Here is a 20,361-nt window from a genome sequence, read left to right on the forward strand (position 1 = left end):
CCGATCCCCAGTGGGGGGCATGCAGGAGGCGGCCAATTGGTGTTCTCTCTCATTGATGTTTCTATCTCTCTCTCCTTCTCCCTTCCTCTCCCTCTAAAATCAATAAAGAAAAAATATTTTTTAAAAAGAATATTTATCTTTTTATTTCAAAATAAATATATCAACTTCTTGATTTCTTAAAAATATGTTTTTATTGATAATTTTATTTATTTATTTATTTTGGAGGGGGCAGAGGAAGGGAGAGAGAGATAGAAACATCGATCAGCTGCCTCCTGCACACCCCCGACTGGGATGGAGTCCACAACCCAGGCATGTGCCCTGACCAGGAATCAAACCAGGAACCTCTCAGTCCAAGGGATGATGCTCGATCCACTGAGCCACATAAGCTGGGCAACTTCCCGATTTTTAAAGTATGCCTTAAAGCCCTAGCCGGTTTGGCTCAGCGGTTAGAGCGTCGGCCTGCAGTCCAGAGAGACCCGGGTTCAGTTCCCGCTAAGGGCATGTACCTTGGTTGCAGTTTGTCCCCGGCCCTGGTTGGTCATGCGGGTGTCAGCCACTCGATGTGTCCCTTTCACGTCGATGTGTCTCTCTCTCTTCCTCTCTCTCCCTCCCAGTCTATCTGAACAAAAAAATGGAAAAATGTCCTCAGGTGAGGATTAAAAAAATAATAATAATAAATAAAGAATGCCTTAAAGTAACAGCAATTTAAAAGTGAGATTTAGTCCAGCTGATGTGGCTCAGTGGTTGAGCATTAACCCATGCACCAAGAGGTCGCTGGTTCCAATTCTTGGTCAGGACCCATGCCCAGGTTGTGGGCCTGATCCCTAGTGGAGGGCATGCAGGAGGCGGCCAATCGATATTCTCTCTCATCGATATTTTTATCTCTATCTCCCTCTCCCTTCCTCTCTTTCTAAAAATCAATAAAGGAAAAAAAATTATATTGTAAAATTGACATTTAATGACAAACTTTCAGTAAAACCACGTATAATGTTTTGGGTTTTCAACTGCCTCTTCTATTAAAACCTTCATAGTTTAATTATCATCTGAGCAAACCCACTCCTTCAGATGGGGGGTATTCCCAGGGGATAAGCCATAAAGTTTGGTCAGTCCCCTCTGCCAGGAACCTTACACATATGCTGTGTTCATCTGCCTAGCACAGCATCAGCCTAGCTGGTGACTCAGCTGAGGAGTCACAGGGCGCATGCAACCCATTGCCTCTTAGGGCAGAAACATCTCTGGAGTTCCATTTCCTTGGCTCTTTGGGGGACACTGGAGACCAGGAACTGGCTTCAGACATAGATGTATTTGTTTCAATACCTTCAGAGAGAGAGAGAGAGAGAAGGGGGTGGTGTTGAGAGAGGAAGTGGGGAAACTCAATAACTATTTCTTGAGTTAATTACTGTTGGCTCAGTTTCAGTGGTGCTGTTTTGCTGCAGATTTTTTTTACTAGCAGAATTGAATTATCATTTTCATTCATTACTAAATCTCAGGAAATCTTGAAATCTTTAGTAATTAGTAATGTCTGGATAGTAGATTTTAGGATAGGTTTTAAAAATAGAGAACCAATTTTTCAACATAGCATTGAAAGAATAGCATCCGTTAGGCATGAGCTACACCACCGATTTGAAGTGTCCCAGCTGGGGTCAGAATTAGGAACTGTCTAAATAAGAGAATTTCAGAAAGGCGGGGGAGAATATCAAGGTACAAATGGGAGGAAATAAGCCATTGTTCCTTTAAAAAGCATGGTAACCTCGATAATGAGAGGCTATGAAATAGTTCTTTTTATAACAGTGACTTCTTAACTTCACAGCCCTAAGAGCTCCTAGGGTCACTAGTAGAGAGCCCCAGGGCTACACCTGCCTTGCATAGATTAGGGCCTGGTGCAGCTGTCTTCATTTGCAAGACTAAGGTGTAGCCTGATGGGTTGGTGGGTCTCAGCAGGGAGCATTCCTTTTCGATCTCAGTAGGCTGGCATTTCAGATTAAGATGGCCATTGCAAGCCAGGCTCAGAAATTGCAAGATGAGGCAGGTAACCATTTCCTGAGTTTTATGTATCAGACCTTTCGAGGTATAAAGCAGGAACCCATATATTTGGCTGCCTTGAATTTACCATCCCTTTTCCAGTCAGCTCTGCCTAAAGCATCTAGCATATCCAGGGACCAGGCTTGCCTTTGGCACACAAACATGTTTGTAAAGAGCGGGTGAATGTATGGCATGAACTATTGATGAGGACAGAAGGGAATGCTCTTTGGAACCTATAACCATTAGCATCGGTCTGTGGATTGGATACACTTTCTCTGTAATGTGTGTTCGTTTCACAGAAAATACAATTAGGATAATTCTTGTGTGTTCTCTACAGGAAGGAAGTAGTATACTGCTTGTGAATGGTAGGCTAAATGAGGGAATCATTAAAGGGTTTTTAATAGACTTTTGAACCAAAAGACATAAGGGACTATAGTTATGTTGCCTTAATTGAGAAATATTTTTCAGTATGAGAAGACTTAATCAGATTTTCATTACATACCTGGTCAGGGACTAGGCTGAATGTTTCTTTAAGTGACTTGATAAAATGCACATAGAAGACTTATTAGTTATGTGAGAATCTGTATGAAGTGCTTATCATCTCTCCTGTGGGTGCCTGAGTATCACATACTTGGTTTACTGTGTTGGGTTGAATGCTTCTGTTCTAATTTCTAATGAACTTTACCACCAGACTACTTGATCATGACTAAACCCAGGAACAATGCAAATGGAATTGCCCCCTGATGGGGAGGAATGGGCCCAGATGGCCCTTAAAAGGTGATAATTAGGAAATATAGCATATCTGAGTAGCTAGAAAGAGAGAAACTTGTTAAAGACAGTCAATCTGTTTGAAGCAATGGTCTTTCCTTAATTATATGCATTTTTATTTGGAGTTGCTTTAAAGTAAAAATTTCCCAGGAAAATTCTTTATTAGTAGCTAAACCTAGAAATGACACCCATTTTTTTCCTGCTACTTTGAGATTATTTTGAAAATTCTTTTTTTCTTACTTTTTTTTGGTTTTGTAGATCTGTGTGACAGACTTGCTGTGTGTGTTTTAGGGGGGCGGTTTAGGTTATTTTAGCTCTTATGCTAAAACAGTGGGGGAGTGATCAAAAGTGAGAAAAATATTGGTATATATTTGTAAACTGAGCTTTTAAAATTAAAATAGTTGCAGGATATTACAGTCTGTGATTTCATATACTTTGTAAGATTGCCTTAAATGTATTTGCCTTCTTGGCAGCATAATCTCCAGATTCTTGAATGTGTCATTAAAATGATTTTACATATGAGAAGTTGGACGTTTTAAGCATTATATTTTTATCTCAATTAGCATATTTGCATTTGCTAATGATATCATTCCTTTGGTTTCTCTGTAGTCAGATTTTTTTAGTGTACAAACTTGGCATTACTAGAAGAATAACAAGTGAACTGAGAATGAGAAAGTGGTGACATAAAGAGAAGAAATATGCTCAATGTATCTCTTCTAGTTTCTACATGGAATGGAGTATGGAGAAATTAGCTGTTCCTGGGAATTAAAGCACAGAGCAAAAGCTGTAATGGCCAGAAGGCAACTTTTTCCTTCTTTGTAAAATCAGAAAGTAAAATTACATTGAAGTGCTAAATTACATTATTCCAAATATCTTGGCAGTCATATTTTGGCAGATGAGTTGCTTTCCTGAAATTACTCAACATCATCCTTCATTCTGACAAAAGCCAGTGGTACAGATGCACCTTTGGGACTGTGGCCAAGGTAAGACCAACATTTTCCAGGTCTGCCCACTCAGGTTTCAAAGGACTGTCCATAAAATAAGCCCCATACTCCAAGCATTGCCCTTCCCATCCTTAGGTAGCACACTCAAGCTGAAGTGTAGGGGTTTCAGAATCTAGTCCTTGGGACTTAATACAAATTCATAAAGTATCTTCTTCCACTCAAAAACCTCTTAGAGTCTTTGCCATTTTAAGCCTAGTTATTGAAAAACAGATACAGATCATTTTCCATTTCAGGATTCCAGAAACATAGATTCCAAGACAGAATGGAGAAGCATCATGCTTTCCTTCAGCAAGCTTCAGGGGATCAAGAATGATCCATAAGTATACTATTTATAGGATGTTTTGAATTATATGTTTGCAATCATTGGAAGGTTGTCCCAAAAGAAATAATCTGGCTCAAATTTCTTATAATTTAGTGCAGGCATGCTTAAGGGAAGAAAAAGTCAAGGGGAAAATTGGAGCTAAAAATCATAGCTATCTTTGCCCTGGCCAGGTACCCAGTAGGTTTACATCCCATGTCTCCAACTATCAATGAGAGAATGCTTTGGAAGATTGTATTTAATTATTTCAACTTTAGTAATTGCAAGAAAGATCTAGAACTGTTTACTGAACAGTTACATTTATTTACTGTTACTTTCTAGGTGCTATCTAACTTGAAACCTTTATAGTTGAAATTTTTACCATCACAGAACAGGCTCTGAGGAGAAAAACAGCTTTAATGTTTTAAATGTTTCTTAAAGGGATTTAAATTTGACTAAAACCAAATTTGCCTTTTCTTAACATAACTAAAACATGATTGCTATAACAATATTTGGAATTTTAACAGCAAATATAAAGAACCAAGTTGAAATAGCCCAGAAGATGGATGGCAATTAACTCTGCATTCTTTTTCTGACTGTTTTATTGATTAGCTCTCTAGACTCAAATAGGTTATATCCTCTGAGTAGTAAATTGCATTCCATTTGTAAGCTCTGTGGATGAGATTTGTATGTGGCCTAAATGCTATCCACATTGTTGTGTTAAGTAGCATTTTCTCTCTCTGAACCTTCTCCCCACCCCAGTGGAAAGTTTTATCCATTTTTCCTGCAGGAAGAGGAGGTGGCATGTGGTTTGGCGCCATCTTCTTTTTTATTGTTAAATCCGCTAAAGCCGGTCATGCCTGGCGGTACCAAGCAAGCTTTTTCCGGTGTTCTGGTCTGCTAAGCATTCGGAGCTCTTTGCTGTTTATTTACGTGGAATGTTTTCAGCTTCTGTCTTCGCTTTAAAAGCTGATTAAAAGGAACCTTTAAAAAAATGAAAAGAAAGTAACTTTTGGTGTAGGCTTTTTCTTTCTGGAATCTTCCCTTGTCTTCCTGCCCACCACTCCATCACCTCTTTCCCCCTTCCCCCAACAGCATGTAATTTTTTAAATGTTAAAAGTGTTTTAGGAAGCTCATTAATACTGCACAGCTTGGAGGATAAGAGAATGGATGACTCCCCCAGCACCGATTGTTCACGTCATCAGCATTCCAGTTCTACTTGTCATTACTTGATAATGTTCCTGAACAGCTGCCCTTTGGAGGGTGTTGGTACTAAGACAAACCCTCCTGTCATTTATCTCACTCACAAGCACAACTCTTTTGAGATAATTAATATCAAACTTATGTATGAGAATCTACCATTTAATGGGTAGATTCCTTTTCAACACATACTTTTGAGTTCGATGGGGAGGGGGGACCCCATCTATTTAAAAAAAATAATTAATCACATACTTCTGACATTTTCCTTTTGTCTTTCCTCAGGGGCAAAGTTATTTGAATAACAAACAAACAAAAACCCCTCATCTCAAATAGCTGTCAACCTCCTACTTTCAACAAAAGCTTTCTGTCTCACTGAGACCTACAGTGTCCTGTTTGGTTAGAGGCAGCAGGGTGGTATAGACACTATGCAGAAAGGCTTGGGCTAATAGCACTTTCTGGATTTAGTGTCTCTGCTGATTAACTCTTGGATTACTACTTTGAGTTTCTAACCCACCGTCACCACCCCATGCAGAATTTCCAACATGGTAACCTCTTGTGTAGATGCCTTTCCCTAGATGCTCAAAGGGTAAACAGCACAGAAATTTGTAAGCACCATGGTTTTCAAATGAACTGAAAGCAAAAAGCTTGAGCACTACTTCTTGTTTCTTTGACCTAAGGACCATTGTCTTAATATCTAAATTGATCTAGAGCCGTAAATAAGCTGTGCAAATTAACTTTTAGATACACATCTTTAGGTCTTTATAGTTTGAACCAACTGTAACGTAGAAACTCCGATTCATTTTTGGGGAGGGGGACCGGAGGTGGTCAGGGATCAGAGATCCTCCTTGCCTCTCAATTGATGCTGAAGGAGCTTTCAAAGCCACAAATTTAAAATACATTTTGTGTCATGAAACAGGACTGTTTCTTTTTTTTTTTTTTTTTTTTTTATCCTCACCCGAGGATATTTTTCCATTTTTTGTACAGATAGAGTGGGAGGGAGAGAGAGAGAGAAACATCGATGTGAAGGGACACATCGAGTGGCTGCTACCCGCACGACCGACCAGGGCCGGGGACAAACTGCAACCGAAGTACGCGCCCTTAGTGGGAACCGAACCCGGGTCTCTCCGGACCGCAGGCCGACGCTCTAACCGCTGAGCCAAACTGGCCAGGGCGAAACAGGACTGTTTCTATCAAGTAATAATAGTTTCAGAAAGTGAAACTTAGTGTCTATTCTTTATGGCCAGGAGGTATCAAAATCAGCAGTGAATCCAATGACTTAATCAGTTTTCTTCATTTATTCATTCATTCTTCATTTGAAGAAAGGACTTAGAACCTTACTGTGTTCTTAATACAAACAGGCCTGTTCCCTTCATCACAACTACTCCCACTCTAAGCTTGCATAGCATTTTAAAATAATAGTTTTATTGAGATATTATTAAATAACATAAAATTCACGCTCTTAAAGTGTGCAATTCAAAGTGTTTTTAGTCTATTCACCAAGTCGTGCAACAGTCACTGCTATCTAATTTTAGAGTTTCCTCACCCGTGAAAGCAGCCCTGCAGCATTAACAGTCACTCTCCATGTTCCCCTCTTCCCTTCCCCTAGCAACCCCCGATCTACTTTCTGAATCTATAGCTTTGCCTATTTGGACATTTCATATACATGTAATTGTATAATTGTGCCCTTCTGTGTCTGGCTTCTTTCACTTAGCGTACTGTTTTTAAGGTTCATTCCTGTTTTAGCATGGATCAGAATTTCATTCCTTTTTATGATCAAATAATGTCCCACATTATTAAGAATAAGAATAGACCACATTTTATTTATCCATTCATTCATCATGGACATTTGGGTTGTTTCCAGGTTGGGACTATTATGAATAATGCTGCTATGAACGCAGTGGACATATGTTTTCAGTTCTCTTGGATAGACCAAGGGATAGAATTGCTGGGTCATATGGTAGCTCTGTGTTTCCCATTGTGAGGTACTGGGATGCATAACGTTTTGTGCCTATGTTAGGAAACTAATTATGAAACAACTTACAGTCAGTTATCATTAGGCTTGTCTCTTCCACTAGGTTTTACGTTTCTTTTTTTTTTTTATCCTCACCTGAGGACATTTTTAAATTTATCTTCAGATAGAGCGGGAGGGAGAGAGGGAGCAAGAGAGAGAGAGAAACATCGATGTGAGAGAGACACATTGAGTGGCTGCCACCCACACAACCCCAACCTGGGCCGGGGACAAACTGCAACTGAGGTATGTGCCCCCAGAGGGAACTGAACCTGGGACTCTCCAGTTCGAGGGCTGGCGCTCCAACTGATGAGCCAAACTGGCCAGGGCGGTTTTACGTTTCTTGAGACAGGGATTGTCCTTGTTCGTCTGTGAACTCCCCTCCCCAGTCCAGTACCCACCAAGTGACATAGTAGATTCTCAGAAAGTTGTTGAGAATGGAGCTGAGCAAAGCAGTGTCCTGTTGCCTATGGCATTACCAACACCCCCGAAACTCAGATTCTGAACCCCCCTTCTCTGTAACAAGTGACAGCTTGTCAGGAATACAAGCTCTGTATTGCCCATGGAGCTTTCCAGCTGGTTGCTGACCCTCTTTATCTGCCGTGGGGCCTTCATCTGGATCTTGAGATTTCTCCAGGCTGCCTCATGGCCACAAGCAGCATTAGGACCCCACTCCGGTTTATGCAGATGCTTTAAGAGAGATTATTTTAAGCACCAGTGAAACCCAAGCAGAGGTAGGGCTGGTGGATACCCCGGCATTTGGGTGCACACCCCTTGATTGACATGGTTCACACATCTACTTAAGGGGGATTTGGACAAGGAGGCACTAAAATGCCTATCTAAGCTTTGACTTGGAACATTGTGTAGGAGGTTTAAGAAAGCTTATTTTAAGACTTTCTCAGAATACTAGAGCAATGTCTTTATGATTTATTCTGCTACCTTTCATTTAGAGCCTGTGATTTCTAATAACATCTATTTCAGGTTGGATTTAAGAGACAGAGCTGGCTTCTACTGAATTGGCCACCTTTGATGTTACAGTACTGAGGAGGGGAGGGACAGATGGAACAAAAGTCGTAATTGCCCAAATTTACAATAGTTCCCCAGCAACAGCAGCACAAAAGAAATGTTAATGCAATAAACTGTAAATGGAAGGAAGCTGAGTAGGATTTATGGCTGGTGCAAACCTGCACCCAGTCACCGGAACCTCCTTCCTCCATTCCTGAGGCATTTCAATAGACACAGAAGAAATGAGCTCATTTGAAAGCCAGTGACCACTCTGCATCCTTCCTTCCATATATGTCTCGTACCCCTTCAACAAACGGATTTCTGCAAAACCTGGGAAATCTGATAGAACAGTTGGGGGGGAAAGATCAGTCATTGAGGGCTCACACCTGAAATCCTGGCTGGGCCAGGAGCACACATCAGCTGTGAGCATATGCATTACAGCTGCAACCAAAGCATGCGTTGTTTCCTTCTCCTCTGAGTTGGGGATCTCTGCAGATACAACAGATGGCCAGAGTGTTTCCGTGTCTCAGCCACAAAGTGAGAGGGCAGTGTGTCATTCGCCAGTCAGGCACTTACCTATCCGTCAGGGCCACTGCTATAAGTGGCTGTTTTTCACATTTGGGTTCCTGCAGCTTTCATTTCCATTTAGGCTCACACATACCTTTACCTGTGTTGTAACGTGTGGGTTTTTGTTGTCTCCTTGTCCAGACTGCTGTCCTGTTCGGTTTTTTAATTAGCTGAGGAGCACAGTCTAAATGGAAAATTGCTTTCTGAGATCCCAGTTCTCTGGTTCCATGCTGTGAGGGGCTCCCTGTAATTAAACACGTTTTAAGAGTTGTTCTCTTGCGAATGTGCTGTGGATGTCAGTGCCTTCCCACTAGCTGCAGAGTTCTGTTTCGGGCCCAAGACCTAAATATTAATGTTAATACTAGGTATAATTTTTTAAAACTTGCATATCAATTGATTAAATATGAGGGATTTTTTTCCCCTCTCTTGGTAGTTGGAGGAAAGCAATTCTTATGCCTTGTAGGGTTAGGAAAATGACTAAGCATTGTGAAGCACTGGGAGGAAGCTGCATAGGAGGTCATGAGATCAGGAGCACAGATGTCAGCAAATTTGAGAAGTCTTTAGTCCCCTGTTCTGGTCCCCACAGTGAGGAGAATGGAGTCCCCTCACAGATCTAGAATTCTAACTTTCAAAATAAAGTATCCATATTTCAAATTCCTGCTACAGTTTCAAATACTGCACAAGTAGTGCCGTGGAGCTTGGGCACAGAGTAGAATGTTATTGGGGCCTCTTCCTTGTGGGGGAATCAGTTCATTAGTAATTAACAAAGGATGAAGGAAGCCTTTATGAAGTTTTGGCTTAGAGGCTCAAAATACAAATTTAGAGTAACCATCTGTAAGGCAGTCATTAGAGCAAGTCTGACACTCTCTGTAGAATGCCATGCTCTCCCCTACAAATCTTTTCTGAAAAAGCCTTTGCAATTGTTCCTAGTCAACATGTGGACAAAGTTATGGGGCATATAGAAGTCTGATATCAAAACCATGTAATAAAGATCATTCATTAGGCAAAATTATTGGAATTAAAATCCACTCTTAAGGTGCTAATATACGACACATGGCACATGGTAAATTTGATCACTTCCTAGGAGGCCCAGACTTAGGCAAGAAAGAAAAGGATGAAAAGAAAGATGAGTAAATAAGAGCATATACGCATACTCAACCTCTATTTTTTCCACAAATGTACACACCCATATTTCATGACCTATGTCTTCTTCTGACCCTATCTTCTCTATGATTTATGGCAGAGCCCATATATTTCTATGTATTTCTGCTATTGGTACTTTCCCAAACCATGGACCATTGTACTCTAATACCCTGACCCATTTGGGCAGTTTCTTTGAGCTGCTTTCTTATTTTTGAGTCTTAGTTGATGGTTAAGGGTTGTGACCATAAAAAACACATGGGATTTCAATATGGATTTGGAGAGCCCCTGAGTTGTAATTGCGGTACTCTGGCTTCCTTGTCTGTGAAATGAGGACAATTAGAGTCTTGGAAGGTGGTTGTAGAGAGGTGTGCAGACAGTGGAGTTGTTTGCAACAACCTTCCTATTTCATTTCATCTACACATGTTACACGCTTGTGGTTTTTAGTCTCACTTGGATCCTCTTTTGTGCTGATGGTGCCTCTGCTTCACCCCACAGCTTTTTCAGTCTCAGGGTTAGCAGGCCACTGGGTCAGCAGGTGTATTTGACAACATGCATTAGGTTTAATATTAATAGGAAAGAGATTAATTAAGGATGTTAATATGGTTTAACATGAAATCTTATGAAGCCTCACCGGACATGTGAAACAACAATCCATACAACACTCAGCATCACATGCTTTTGAACATTTTGAAGACGATTTGCCTGGCTATATTTTTTCAGTTGTTGGTATCAAATGGGCTCAGGATGGTCATGCCTTGATGGAGTTTCTAGTAGAGGGATTAGTGTCATTTCTGGGCCCCCACCAGAATTTCATTCAGGTTATAAGTAGTCATGTGAAGTCATAGGTTAAATGATTTGGGAATAAAATGTCATCTGACATGACAGAAATGAACCCTCAGAGGCCCACAGTTCCTCTGGGACTTGCTCTCACTTACAGTTCTTGTGTTAAGTAATTTTATTAACTGAGGCAAGGAGGGGCATGAGCTGACAAGAGAAATATTTTTTTGTTAACATTTTAATCCTAATCACAGAATTTATTGTGTGCAGCTTTATATGCATTTGTAGCTATAAAGCCCTGGAAAATGATGAAAGTAAAAATTAGAATGCGTTGTTTTTCTTCCCAGGTGTTATTTCAAGCATTGTGTACATTGTCAAAAAGATTAATTGTTGTTGCTTGCAGCTAAACAGATGATAAATTTTAAAATTATATTATTACTGTGTGTCAGCATAAAAGCTCTGTGTCCCCAGTGCGTCACCTCTCTCTGTTGCTGTTGACAAGGCTCACATTTTATAGCACACCGCCAGAAGGTGTTGACATGTATTCAGATCACTGATTAAATGTTTTAAAAACGTGCCACTCATAAACTAACCCTGATGTTCTAGGAAAGAGTCATTTTTAGGAGTAAGATTTTTTTCTTCATCATTGACACAGAAGAGATTTTAAACATTGCCATTAACAAAAACAAAAACAACCTTATGTGACTACATTTTCTTATTTTAAATTGTGGAACAGAAGAGGAAATGTTTTTCAGTATTCTCGTCTCTTCTCCTTCACAGGAAAGGCAACAACATGGTGTAAAAATATCCCAAGGAAGGTGCTAAATGGTTACTTGTAAACCACCCTTGTTGGGCTCAGGACCCATGATGCAGGAGCATGAGGGCGGTTCTGAGGTGATACTGGTGTAGTCAAGTCTGGTGTTGTGACTCCTTCGCAGTTCAGTGCTGTGACAGCCCTTGTGCTGCAATTATAACAACAGACAACTTCTACACAGCAGCTGAGCAGTGCAGAAGCCTCCGGATTCCTTTTCACACTGTAATGCTTGAAGGCATCCCTGATCATGGGATTCTGCATTTTGTGGATGACACAGGCTGGCCTTTAGACCAAGGCTTCACTGAAGTCAGGTGTATATTTGCTGCAGTGATAAACGTAAAGCCTTGAGAATCAACATTTTAATGCTTTGCTTTTCTGTGTATTTGTGGGACACTGTCAATATATTCTTTTGTTTCTCTGAGCACAGCATGAAAGAACTTTAAAGCAAATAATTTATTATTCATTATGGAAAAGTTGGCTTTTTTCCCCCCTCTCTGATTGTCAGAATTGCTTTGTCGATGTCAGTTTGGGGTGTGGATTTTCCCCTCCCTGTACAGAGGACGTTGACATTGCTTCAGTGATGTTTCAGAGGATCATGTCAAACAGCCATGAGCCTATGTCAATTGTCACTTCACCCCAGCATGGAGCAAGCTTAGAGATGTTTCACTGTCAGCCTTGGGTGCCCTCGGGGACCAAATCTCTAAATGATCTCTGTGACCAAAAGTATATGGGAGGTTACGAATAGCATGTCAGCAGTAATGATAGCTATCCTTTCCGAAGCACTTAAAGAGTATCAAGAGCTCTGTGCACTTCACATATATTGTCTCATTCAATTCCAGCAACATAACAGCAGCAATGTGAGGATATGTGTTTACCCCCATTCTCACCCCATGAGTGAAGCAAGACTCAGTCACTCCCGGTAAGTGGCAGCCCACATTGGAACCCAGGTATGTCAGATTTCAGAGCCACATCACATTCATCAACAACTACCTACTTATTATTATGTGTTTGGCACTGCCTTTCATCACATGTCCTTTCAATCAGTTTTTTTTGTTTTGTTTTGTTTTAGTCTACTTATTTGGGGCTTTTAAAGAATTGGCTCATCATTGAAAAGGGAAGCCTTATGTAGAATTTCCTGCAAGTTCAGGATAAAAGAAAGACTAAGAGCCTTGAGGTTTCCTGCCTTAAAGCATATGTGGGGGGAAAGGTTAAGATGCTCCCTGGAAAATACTCCCTCAATACTCCATCTCATTCGCGTTGGGCATCTGGAGGTGCCTTTAGAGCTTCCGAACTTATATCTAAATACTTTGCTCGGTTACACAGGAAACTGATAACGCTGATGGGTTTCATGGAGGTGAACTGGAGACAGATGGAGGGGCGGGTGAGAGGAATACTTTTCACTAGGAACTCTTTTTTTTTTAATCCTCATCCGAGGACACTTTTCCATTTTTTTGTACAGACAGAGCGGGAGGGAGAGAGGAAGAGAGAGAGGGAAACATCGACGTGAAAGGGACACATCGAGTGGTTGCCACCCTCACGACCAACCAGGGCCGGGGACAAACTGCAACCGAGGTACATGCCCTTAGCGGGAACCGCACCCGGGCCTCTCCAGACCGCAGGCGGACGCTCTAACCGCTGAGCCAAATCAGCCAGGGCACTAGGAACTCTTTAATACCTTTCTGGGACCGTGTGAATATACCATTTCAAAAAAAAAGGATATTTTCTCATAAAAGTATAATCTAGTTGAAATGAACATTTTCCTGGATCCAGACTATCATGGAAATGTTAGTAGTTCTAAATTTGCTCTTTTATTCTGTGGGATGCTCTGTTACCCAGTTTGTGTTTCCCTTTGTCCCTTCATCCTTTACTTCCTGGGCCACCATCTCCACAGTGCTTTCTCTATTTGATTAACCATAGCATCTTAGATGAAGTCTGGTGATTTTTATTTCTTCCTACCTTGCAACTCTTGTTTTTTTTTTTTAAAAATATGTAGATCTCTTTGGGTGACATTTGTTTCATAAATATGTTCTTTACACAGGAGATTTATTCAGAAAAATCTTCATATAAAAATGTCTTTTAAATTTTTAAAAATGTTTTTATTGGATTTTGAGAGAGAGAGGAAAGGAGAGATAGAAACATCGATGTGAGAGAGAAACATTAATTGGCTGCCTCCTGCATGCCCCCCACTGGGGATTGAGCCCACAACCTGGGTATGTGCCCTGACCAGGAATCGAACCGGGATCGCTCAGTCCATGGAACAATGCTCAATCCACTGAGCCACACCAGCCAGGCTAAAAAATTTCTTTTATATAAGACACTTTTTTTCCCTTCAAAAATTCATCATCTGGGTTTAGAGTAGAATGGAGAGTTTAACCTTAGTCATTTACTATCCACTGGTTGGAACTTTTCTATTTTTCTGTCAACTGGCATAAAAAAACTTGTGCATGTGTGATAATGTGTAGCATTCATAAAGACATGTAGAATACCTATATGTTCTATAAATTTTATATTTATAAAACAAAACCAAAGCTTATGTACATGGAAATACTCCCGTGTTTGCAGTTGTCAGTGATTTCTAAAGAAAACCGTTGCTGTCAAGGAGAAAAGCCTGAGTAAGCCTTCTTCATGCGTTAATGATGTTCAGATCTTCCCTCTCCTTCTCTGTGAGCATGTCATTCATTTCCTCCAAATCTTCGGATGTCTTTTTTCTTTATCTGACACATTACAGGAAGAGTAAAAGAAAGATTTATTCAGATAACTTGGATGGTTTCATTCTCTTTTTGGAAGTTCACTGGTTTAGTTATAGGGATGTTCTTGAAACATTTAAAGGCCCATTCTGAATTTTAAAATAGCCCAATGGGAATCAGGTGGTTTTCTCTAAATCTAAATCATGATTATAAACTAATTTGGATGCTAATTAGGTCTTAAATAATGATCATGGCATTAACTTGTTTGTCCCATGCAATGCATTTCTTTCTTTGATAAGTTATGTATTCACATTATGACCTGTGAACAGGGAAACCAACCAAAGTGTTGAGTGCTTTCTATGCAACAGGCACTCAGCAGTGTACAGACAATCCCCAAAGGGACAGGTCCACAGCCCAAGATTGGGCTTTTTAACAGTCAGCACTCAATAAATACCTGTTGTTTAAATTGATGAAATTAATGCAAAAGGAAGTAGCACACTATAGTACACCACTTGGTTGTTCCAGTTTTTTTTTTTTTTTTTTTGGAAGGAGTTAGGGATGGGGTTTGAGGATGGGAGGGCCTTCAACTGAGTAAGGTACTTCCTTACCCAGCCTCAGTTTCCCCACCCATGGATATTAGACAAACAAAATGTGGACCATTTCACAAATTTGCATGTCAGCCTTACACAGGGGCCATGCTAATCTTCTGTGTACCTTTCCAGTTGTAATATATGTGCTGCCAAAGCGAGCCCTGTTCCAGATCATTAAGCACTTGGTTGTCAATAGACTGACTTCCGTCATCTGCACAGGTCATCCTTAGCTCTTAGCCTTTTATCTCCCTTAGCATTGTGCACACAGCCAAACTCAGAGGTGACTCACAGTTATCTAAAGCATTTAGAAACCTCAGCTGCCTTCATCTCACCTGGCACATTGCAGCGATGCATCTGTTTACATCATTTATAATGTTTACAACATTACATGTAACCAAAATACAATGAAGGCATTAAACATAGAATTACCATATGATCAGCAATTCCACTTCTGGGTATATACCCAGAGGCATTGGAAGGAGGAACTCTTAACAGACATTTGCACACCCATATTCATCATTATTCACAATAGCCAAAAGGTAGCAGCGGCTCAAGTGTCAGTTGATGGATGAATGGATAAACAAAAGTGGTATATCCACACAATGGAATATTATTCAGACTTTAAAAGGAAGGAAATTCTGGCACAAGCTATAACACAGATGACCCTTGAAGATGTTATGCTAAATGAAGTAAGCCAGAGGGAAAAGGACAAATATTGTATGATTTTACTTCTATGAGGTACCAAGAGTAGTCTAACTCATAGAAACAGAACATAAAACAATGGTTACCAGGGGCTGGAGGAAGTTAGTTTTCAACAGGTATAGAGTTTCAGTTTTGGATGATGATGAAAGTTCTGGAGATGGAGGATGCTGATGGCTGCACAACAGTGTGAATGTACCTAACGCCACAGAACTGTACACTTAGAAATGGTTAAAATGGTATACTGTGTATTTTATATATCTTACCACAATTAAAAGAACAAAAACATAAGAAGGCAAAGCTAGTGGAAAAGTTACAATGTATCCCTGAATCAAATAGCTCCAGAAGAGCAAAAATATAAAAAATGTTTCAAAACTTTATGTAAATTTAGTCTCCCACTTTCTAGGTCTCTTGTTGAATGACTATGGCTGTGATGTTGTCAGGGAGGCTCAGGGGCTGCACTGTGGCAGAGATGGCTTTTGGATTCTTGGTAATTGTAGATGATCTGTGCCATGTATTATTTCTGAGACAGAAACTTATCAATAGAGCTTCAGTGTGTAGAAGGTGACATGGAGTAATTGCATCTTTCTTGGACATTTGGCATAAAGACAGCTGGTAAAAGGAAAGTCACATATACTCAAGTTCAAATCTCTTATGATGGTCTGTTAGATCAACATGTCACTGAGTTGATCACAGGCTTGTTTTCCCTCCAGCACTGGAGCAGATCTGCATTTCTTCTGCTAAGTGTCAAGGGAGACAGTGGCTGCATTTAGAGTCAGAGATACATATTCTTAAATTTTTTTAAAACATTTTTTTAAATTGATTTTTTTGTTTGTTTTGTTTTTTTGAGAGAGAGAAAGAAGGAGGGAGGAAGTGAGGAAAGGAGAGGGACAGAGGAAGGGAGAGGAAGAGAGAAAAAGAGAGGGAGAGAGAAAGAGAAACATCAGTGTGAGAGCGGAACATTGATAGGCTGCTTCCTACAGCCCCTTACTGAGGATCGAGCCCACAGCCTTTCAGTGCACAGGACGATGCCCAACCAACTGAGCCACACTGGCCAGGGCCGCACATTTTGAAATTTGATTTTAAACTCAGGCATCACAGTTAGTCCCCAAGACAGGAGGAGAGGCTTGGAGGACTTGGGAAACTTTCATAGACTGACTTCCATCTTTTCTTTCTTCCTAGTGAGTCAAGTGGCAGAGCCTGGCATACTGGTTAAAGGATTTCTCTTTCTCTTTAGACTTTCTCCCCGCCAAGTACATTTAGTTGAATTTGAATACTTTAAATGCAAGTGTGACATCATTTTTTTTTCTTTTTCTTTTTTTTTTAGGGAGAGAGAGATAGAAACATCAATGAGAGAGAACATTGATTGGCCGCCTCCTGCATGACCCCACTGGGGATTGGGCCTACAACTTGTACATGTTCCCTGACCAGGAATCGAACTGGCGACCTCTTTGGTGCATGAGTTGACACTCAACCAGTGAGCCACACCAGCTGGGTGACATGATTATTTTTTAGAGGGAAGTTTCTCCTTGATTTTTGGATTAATGATTTTGGATGATCATTTACAATGATATATTTTATAACAAAAACACATTTTAGAGTTTGAAGTTCTAGTTACTAAAAAAGTTCTCTCTGTAATGGCAGTTAATCATATTGGTGCTGAAATGACAGCTGACTTTGTATTGGGGAGTTGATAAAGCCTGGTGGTTTGCATATTTGCCCATATTGTGCTTTTTCCAGGCTAGCTTCCCAAATATCATCATTTCAGAATTGTTTTAGTAGAGTTGGGGCACACACAAATCATTAATGTATGTGTCTTCTGCTACCAAGCACGTTCTTTTGGACTTCAAAGTCTATGTGTTCTATGATAGATGCCACTTAGCATTCATCCTGGACTTAAGGACACTACCAGTGACCTGCTGGGTGCTTTGGACAATGGCCCTTCTTCACTATGCAGAAATTCTATACCACCCACCAGGCTTGTACATTCTGCATTCAGGTACTTCATTCATTCATTCACTTTTATTTATTGATTTTCTTACAAAGATATCTGAATGGGTGGAATGCTGTCTTATTATGTACAGAGTAAAGGGTAGTGGTTAGCACTTTAAACCCATAGGGAACAGATTCTGAAATCCTAGCTCCATTAATTACCAGCTGTTTGATCTTGGGCAAATTACTTAACTTCTCTGTGCCTCATCTTTCTCATTTATAAAATGGGGATAATTGGTTAAGAGGATTATATGAAATGTGCATTGCACAGTGTCTGGCACCCAATAAGAGGCCCATAAATATTAGCTGTTGTTACAGGTTGAATTGTGTCTCTCTTTCCCCAAAATTCATGTGTTGAAATCCTAACTCATAGTACCCAGAATGTGACTGTCTTTTGAAATAGGGTTGTTGTAGATGTAATTAGTTAAGACAGTGTCATTTGGGTGGGAACTTATCCAATATGCCTGGTGTCCTGAAATAAAAGATAAATTTGGCCACAGAGACAGACATGCTTGGAGGGAAGACTGTGTGAAGAGACATAGGAGAAGATGGCCATCTACAAGCCAAGTAGAGAGGCCTGGAACAGTTCCTCCCCTCCGCCCACAGAAGGAACCAACCCTGCCTTAATTCCAGACTTCTAGCTCCAGAACTGCTAGAAAATACATTTCTGTTGTTTAAGCCACTCAGTTTGTTGTAGTATTTCGTATAGCTGACATTATCACCCTCAGCTCTCTTCTCTGTGTTTCTCATTAACCTGAGACTCTAACTCTGCCTATTTCCTGGCCAACGGGAAGTATATTTGCTCCTTTTCAACCTGTGTTTTTCCCTTCCCTCCCCTTCTCCCCTTCCTTTTTTTTTTCTCATGAAATAGCATGCAAAAAACATTTCCTAGTGAGAACAGGTGTTTAAAAAAAAACCCAAAAACAAACAAACAAAAAACCATGCTCTTTCATTCATGTGTCTTCTTAAAACGCTGTAGCTGAAAAGTTTGTTTTCTCTCTTACCACATTTCTTCTCACCTTCTCATCTTGATCTCTCTTTTTTATAACCCTTTATAAATTTTTAACTTCTGGAGATTTCCTACCCTCTCCCAAATTCTTGAGGAGAGGTGGGAGTTTATTTTGTAGGCTTTGATGTGTGAATTCTTTCAATAAAAAGACATGTAGCCCTGGCTGGTTTGGCTCAGTGGTTAGTTAGAGCACCTGCCAGAGGACTGAAGAGTCTCGGGTTCAATTCTGGTCAAGGGCACGTACCTCGGTTACCGTTTGATCCCCAGCCCTGATTAGGGTCAAGTGGGAGGCAACCAATCGATGTGTCTCTCTCACATCAATGTTTCTCTCTCTCCCTCTCCTTCTCCCTCTTCCTTTCTCCCTCCCTCACACTCTATCTGAAAATCAATGGAAAAAATATCCTCAGGTGAGGATTAAAAAAAGAAAGAAAGAAATGCAGACGAGTGGCTGTATGAAATGAAGCAATAGGAAAGATGTGGTTGAGAAGAGAGCCCTCTGACTGCATTCCAGTAGATGACTTCACTCCTACCTATCTTTAAATTGGTGGCTTGGGGTTTCCTTTGTTTGTTTGTTTTTCGCACAATTTGAGATTGGACAGTGTTTCTCCTTCCCCTCCAGAGGCCTGGAGCAGTGTGGCCGGTTGCATCCTGCATTGGGCAGCACTAACATTTGTTCTTCCCAGGGACCGTCTGCTCCTTTTCTCTGCCCCAGTGGAGCTAGGGGAATAATAAAGCTGTTCTTATTTATACTGCATTTTTGTCAGTGGTCTTTGTCATTGAAACTTAAGAGGTCAGTGTATGACATGAGGGTATTTGTGAGCTTTATCCAACAGGGAGAGAGGCAAAAGAGGGGGTTATTTTTCCAGGGGTGTTACTTATCCAAACCCTGTCAGTTTCCCAGTTCTTTTCTTTACCCTTTTCCTGTGCTGTTCTTTCACAGGCTTTATAGTGACCGCTGAACTTGCCACCCTTGTCCAGCCCTTGCCTCCTTGCTGCCGCCACCACCCTGTCGATCTACCCCTTCTCATCTGCACTGTCCCCCTAGCTCCCAACCAGTTTCCTGCCACTGAGGAATCTATGAAATCTATCTTCTTAATTATCAAGTTTCTCTGTGGTTGTCTCTAATTTCCCGCTCATTTAAATATCCTTTCCTTCAAGGCCAGAAGAGGAATCGGCAGTCTCGGAAAGAGCAGGCCCTGACTCAGCATCACGGCTCTCACTCTCCTACCCTCTACTCCGAAAGGAACCTGCTTCCTGCCTCCCTGGTTTTCTTCGATGGGATGAGTCATTCTTCCTCTCCAGTGTCACCCCCTCCTGATTTCTTTCTTCTCCTTGGGGAGTCTTAGTGCACCAATTTAGTCCCTCTCTCTTCTGGCTTGTTATTCCTTGCCCCTTTGTGGAAATCTTCTCCACAGCCTACAAAGGTATTCTACACATGTCTGCCAAAAATGAAATAAAACATAAACTTTCCTGAGCTGTCAATGTCACCCAACTTCCCTTGATGCCTTACTTCTTATAGAGTGGTCTGCACCCACCTTCCCTACGTTTCATTAAAGTCCCATTGAGCCCTGGCCGGTTTGGCTCAGCGGTTAGAGCGTCGGCCTGCAGTCCGGAGAGACCTGGGTTCAGTTCCCGCTAAGGGCACGTACCTTGGTTGCAGTTTGTCCCCGGCCCTGGTCAGTCATGTGGGTGGCAGCCACTCGATGTGTTCCTTTCACATCGATGTTTCTCTCTCTCTCTCTGTTCCTCTCTCTCCCTCCCACTCTATCTGAACAAAA

At 40.9% G+C, this 20,361-nt stretch overlaps 1 protein-coding gene and 1 non-coding gene across 17 annotated transcripts in view; one reads left to right on the forward strand and one right to left on the reverse strand.

Annotated features, from left to right (window-relative positions):
* The window catches only part of CLYBL (citramalyl-CoA lyase), a 222,898-nt gene that overhangs the window by 58,315 nt on the left and 144,222 nt on the right, over nucleotides 1-20,361 (forward strand). For 4 of the 16 annotated variants that reach the window (XM_036250249.1, XM_036250247.1, XM_036250248.1 and 1 more), the window contains exons 2-3: nucleotides 11,573-11,686; nucleotides 12,446-12,525. The exons of 2 other annotated variants lie outside the window; for them this stretch is intronic. In XM_036250249.1, coding sequence (XP_036106142.1) covers nucleotides 11,618-11,686; nucleotides 12,446-12,525 — 149 coding nt within the window. In that variant the 5' untranslated portion in view covers nucleotides 11,573-11,617. Of the gene's footprint in view, nucleotides 1-3,589; nucleotides 3,774-11,572; nucleotides 11,687-11,725; nucleotides 11,918-12,445; nucleotides 12,554-17,453; nucleotides 17,582-20,361 lie in introns of those variants that run through there. 10 more of the 16 variants (XM_036250250.1, XM_036250251.1, XM_036250252.1 and 7 more) reach the window with 8 other exon arrangements.
* On the reverse strand, nucleotides 14,939-15,045 carry LOC118623080. The gene has a single exon (XR_004958193.1). It is a non-coding gene; the product is annotated as a U6 spliceosomal RNA (small nuclear RNA).

Source organism: Molossus molossus, unplaced genomic scaffold, assembly GCF_014108415.1.
Source record: "Molossus molossus isolate mMolMol1 unplaced genomic scaffold, mMolMol1.p scaffold_m16_p_9, whole genome shotgun sequence".
Classification (NCBI taxonomy): domain Eukaryota; kingdom Metazoa; phylum Chordata; class Mammalia; order Chiroptera; family Molossidae; genus Molossus; species Molossus molossus.